Here is a 5,514-nt window from a genome sequence, read left to right as displayed (position 1 = left end):
CGCGGTGATATTTTCGAAATTAGTTTACTTGTATAGTAATTATCAAAATTACTCTACAAGATCATTTGTATAATGATTATGATACCTACAAGATTATTTTACAAAATTATCATATAAGATCAAAATTATCCTACAAGATCATTTGTAAAGTAATTTTGATAATTACCCTACGAGTAAAACAATTATAAAAATATCACCACGTTTTTTTTTTCTTTACTTTTCCACGCTATTCATACGTTTTGTACGATAAACGTACTTGTATTTGACCTTTTGTCTATCTTTTAAATGTAACCAATATAAAGTACAAGTGTTCTCAGTTTTTTCTTTTAAATATAAATAATTTATGTATTTTTATATTTTTAAATATAAGTTAGTTTTTTTTTTTTTTTTTTTTTTAAATACAAGCTAGTGACGAGTTTTATGTCATTCTTCTGTAATCTTTTAGCATCGGCCATGGGCCCACACTGAGATCAATCAATGTGGATGTTATAAAGGTCAACGATATATTTCTTCATTATTATCCTTCCTCTTTCTCTGTAGCAAAAAAATGGGAACAATTGGTAAAGTTGCAATCTCCATTGTTGTAGTTGTGATCGTGAGGTGGGGGTGGAAATTACTGAACTGGGTATGGTTGAAGCCAAAGAAACTAGAGAAATGGCTGAGAGATGAAGGGTATAAAGGTAATCCATACAAGCTTTTAGTGGGTGACATTATAGAGTTTGCAACTATAATGAAAGAAGGTAAATCAAAGCCAATTCCAGTCACACATGATATCACTTCGTATGCTCTACCCTTTGATCATCATATCATCTCCAAATTCGGTATTCATCAATATCTTCTTGTTTCTCTTACGTACTTTTAAGTAACTATATGGTTGACTTTTCTCAGTGTTTTGACTTTTGAGAATTTGTTTGAATTCATTTTCTAATTATTTTTCATACACCATATACTCTATGGGTGTTTAATATTCCAATCGGATTCAAAAAACTCAAAATCTAATTCAAACTGAATGCAAATTCCATGGTTCGAATTCGGTTTCTAAAATTCGAATTTGATTTGATTCGATTTCAGTAATTGAATTTCGAATCAAATACAAATTTATGATTTTCAATTTAATTTGACTTGAAATGGGAATTCGAATTATATATATATTTTTTATTTTTTTATTACACACACAAGAGTAAGTTAATGTAAAAATGACTCTTAATGTACAAAGAATTATATAGGTTGGGTAATTATTAATATAAGTTGCGTACTTGTTTTTTTATGAGTTAGGTAATTAGTTATACTCTTAATGTACAATGGAATTATTTAACTTCGTACGTATATATAGTGGCCAGTTAACGTACAATGCGGCTTAACGTACATCACGTACATAATTACGCATGTTCATTTGAAAATCACGCATGTTATAAACTAAAAATCCCAAATCACGCATGTTGGAAAACATTAATCACGCATGAGGAAAACACTAATCACGCACGTTATACACATAATCACGCACGTCATATTTATATGATGCGTAATTATTAAAATAAGTTGCGTAGTTAGTTTTATATGTTAGCATTTTATTTATCTCATGCGTAGTTTTATATATCTTGTGTAATCATTTAACTCAAATGCGTAATTATGGCACAGAAGGCCTTTGTATGCTTTGTACGTCAAGCTTCCTTTGTATTTAAACCTTACACAATGAATTCACTGGATCAGGAGATAGTGTTCGGCTGAAGCTTAGTAATTAATCATTTTGCACTTTTAATTGGTTTAGTAAACTATGAACCATTTGAGCAGGAGAGAAATCATACATATGGGTGGGGCCAAAACCAATGGTGTATATAAGGGATCCAGAGTTGATAAAAGAAATATTATTAAGACGAGATGACTTTCAGAAGCCACATCCCGAACCGTTTAGAGATAACATCATAGGCGGACTTGCTGTTGCCGAGGGTCACAAATGGACCAAACATCGTAAAATCATCAATCCAACTTTTAATCTTCAAAATATTAAGGTTCAATATTCAACTCTTTTATTTATTTTAGAGTAAACTATCAAAATGGCCCTGAGGTTTGGTCATTTTTGCTACTTTATTCCAAAACTCAAATCTTTTGAATTTGTATCCTTGTGATTTCAAATTTATTGTCATTTTCATCCAAAATTAAAATCTGGTCAGATTTTTCAGTTAACATCCAGTTTTTTTTTTTGTCTTTTTTTTTTCTTCTTTTTAATGAAGGGCAAAATGGTCTTTTAACGTTTTATTATAACACATTAAAAAAATCTGACCATTTTGCCCTTCATTAAAAGAGAGGCAAAAGACAAAAAAGTTGAATGTTAACTGAAAAATCTGAGCAGATTTTGCTTTTAGATGAAAACCGCAACAAAATTGAAACCACAAGGACCCAGATTCAAAATGTTTGAGTTTTGGACTAAAGTGGCAAAAGTGACCAAACCTCAAGGACCATTTTAGCAGTTTACTCTTTATTTTATTCAATTTAGTTTAACGACCCACAACTAAAACATTGACAAAAATATCTACTAGATCATGTTCTCAGCTATTAGCTCAAGCTGCAGTGATATGATCCATAAATGGGAGCTTCTAACCGCGGGATCTGGTCCTACAGAAGTCGACGTATGGCCATATATCGATAACTTGGCTGGAGATGTGATTTCACGAACAGCTTTTGGTAGCTCTTATGAAGAAGGGCAGAAGATATTCCGAATCCAAAAGGAACAAATCGATCTTTTATTCCAAATGATTTTTATACTTTATATTCCTGGAAGAAGGTAACAACAATAAAAGATTGACTAGTTATCTCATCTTAATTCGACTTTATGTTAATTTGTTTTGAAATGTAGGTTTATACCGACTAGAGCGAACAAGAAGTTTATAGAAAACATTAACGAGCTTCGATCTGTACTAATGGCAATTATCGACAAGAGGAAGAAAGCAATCGAGAGGGGAGAAGGTAAACATGATGACTTACTTGGGATTTTGCTAGAATCTAACAAGAAGGAGATTGAAGAACATGGAGTGGGAATGAGCATGGAAGACGTGATCGAAGAATGTAAACTATTCTACGTTGCTGGATCCGAAACCACCTCGAATTTGATCGTTTGGACGATGGTTTGTTTAAGTTTGCATCAGGAATGGCAAATCCGAGCTCGAGAAGAGATTGTTCAAGTTTTTGGTGACACAAAACTAGAATTCGACGGTTTGAAAAACCTAAAGATTTTAACAATGATACTAAACGAGGTTCTTAGGTTATATCCACCCGTGACCATGATGACACGGGCGACTCACAAGAACACGAAGCTAGGAAACATGGTGATACCATCGGGCGTGGAGTTAGTGTTACCCATGATGCATGTTCATCATGACCCCGAAATATGGGGAGATGATGTAAACGAGTTTAAACCTGAAAGATTTGAAGAAGGGATTGTGAATGCGACAAATGACAAAGGTTCGAGCCCATTCTTCCCATTTTCTAGTGGTCCTCGTGTTTGCATCGGACAAAACTTTGCAATGACGGAAGCAAAAACAGCCATGTCGATGATTTTGCGACGCTTCTCGTTTGAGCTTTCAGCGTCTTACAAACATTCTCCGTTTAGGGTATTCACTCTTCCACCTCAGTTTGGAGCTCGCTTAATTCTACGTAACATCTCATAATATTTATTATTTATGTACAAGTAAAAAATCTACATAATTTCTTGTAATTTTTATGGTTTAATTAAGTAAAAAGTCTAAGTAACATCAGTAGCATATCAGTGACAACTGATTAATAGTAGTGTTAACTAATCAGGAGTAGTGGCAATTGCTATCAACGGCGACTAGGATTAGTGAGGGTGTGTAGTATGCAAATTAAATATAAGATTGTATGTGTTTTATGTTGGTTCAGGCCCAAGAACACTCACTCAAAACTCTCGAACAACAAAGATATTAACTGCTTGAACTTTCTTATTATTTAATATATGAGAGGACAAAAACAAACTAGTGCTGCTATCCTATTTATACAAAAACTAAACACACATGCATAAGTAAAAAGCTCCTACTTTATGGCAACAAGTCAACAACCTCCAATTACGTGCACCTATATTCTCCAAGAGTCTAACTACACATTCAACATATACATGCATGAAATTAGGTCAAACTTGACCATTTCTCATTCACATGCAACTCTAAAATATAACTTCACGACCCTTCACACGTGACCCAATTAAACAAACCGGTAGCTCCGCGACCAGGATCCATCAACCCGAACCGAACCTGTCAAGATTATCCGACATTTTATAGTTTACTGTTTTTTCCTTTTTCACCCATGTATACTGTTGTATTGGGATCCTTCATAATCAAAATATTACTTGTGTGGTGAATATATCACTCTACTACATCCTAACCGTACGTCGTTGAAAAAATATCCCTCACCTGCCGCTGATTTCTCTCCTGTGTTCGCGGCCAAAGTCAAATCGACTGTCTTCTTCCATGGCGTCGACCTCTACATTTGATACTAGCCTTCCCATGGCAACCCTCCTTCACAAGTATGATGTTATATGAATTTCTAGCTATCGTAGTTAACAAAAATAAACTTACATTTGGTGGTCTCCAGTCATGCCGAAGCACTGAACTTTATTTTAGCATGGGTCAACTATAGATAAAATTCTTTCAAGTTCCAAAAATATATGAATCGCCACCTCTGTATTGAAACAAAGTATATACAATAAGAGAATGTGTAGTGGAAGACCCAAATAATGCCCTCACTCTTAGGCGTTTTGCGCCATATAACAGTCCAGTCAGCAATGTGGTATTATTGGTCATTATGTTAAAATGAGTATAGCGAGGCTTGAAATCTTGTGGGGCATTATATTATATTCTAATAAAAATAAAAACCATAAAAAATGCTATTGGCCAAAGATTGGAAAGGTGTGCGACACTGGCCAAAAAAATTGAAGGAAGGCGTGGAGAAAGAACTCTTCGGACGAAATTTTTGTAAAAAACGTTCAGGGGCGGTCTAGGGGCGTGGGTGGTGTTTTTTTGGGGAAAAACGCCAAAAACCCCATACTACGGGTGGTCTAAGATGGAAAAATAAAGTCTAGAACAAACAAACTACACGTATAACCATTTAGGAATGTGAGCATTGTACCTTCTTGGTCAACCACAAACTAGGAAACAAAGTTTGCAATAACATCAAAAGAAATACAAGTTAGCAAGAATAGACAACAATCAAATGCAATGATCTAAAAATCGAGATTAGTCGGTGATTTAGAGCACGGATATACTTTTTTCAAACAATGAGCGGATGCATGGGATAAAGTCAGATTCTCGTCGTTGCAAAAATGTACGGCCGTCATTCGACAATTAGAGTTCGTAGTGACAAGCGAAGCTTGGGAAGATTATCTACGGATGTCGGCACGAACGGGTAGAGAAAGTATTCACAATTTTTTGTGAATGTATATTTGTTTATTTGTTTTCCTTTACTATTGTTATTATTAATATTTCTAAGACATACCATTTGTCATTA

At 34.3% G+C, this 5,514-nt stretch overlaps 1 protein-coding gene across 1 annotated transcript; it reads left to right on the top strand.

Annotated features, from left to right (window-relative positions):
• The first annotated feature begins 509 nt into the window (after window positions 1-509).
• On the top strand, window positions 510-3,747 carry LOC110872064 (cytochrome P450 CYP72A219-like). The gene is made up of 4 exons (XM_022120827.2): window positions 510-821; window positions 1,792-2,009; window positions 2,538-2,782; window positions 2,855-3,747. Exons 1-4 carry the CDS (start codon window positions 548-550, stop codon window positions 3,663-3,665), a joined length of 1,548 nt encoding a protein of 515 aa, XP_021976519.1. The 5' UTR covers window positions 510-547; the 3' UTR covers window positions 3,666-3,747.
• Window positions 3,748-5,514: the final 1,767 nt, after the last annotated feature.

This window comes from Helianthus annuus, chromosome 8, assembly GCF_002127325.2.
Source record: "Helianthus annuus cultivar XRQ/B chromosome 8, HanXRQr2.0-SUNRISE, whole genome shotgun sequence".
Taxonomy (NCBI): domain Eukaryota; kingdom Viridiplantae; phylum Streptophyta; class Magnoliopsida; order Asterales; family Asteraceae; genus Helianthus; species Helianthus annuus.
The sequence above is the reverse complement of the archived record's forward strand: the minus strand, read 5'-3'. Positions and strand labels throughout refer to the sequence as shown.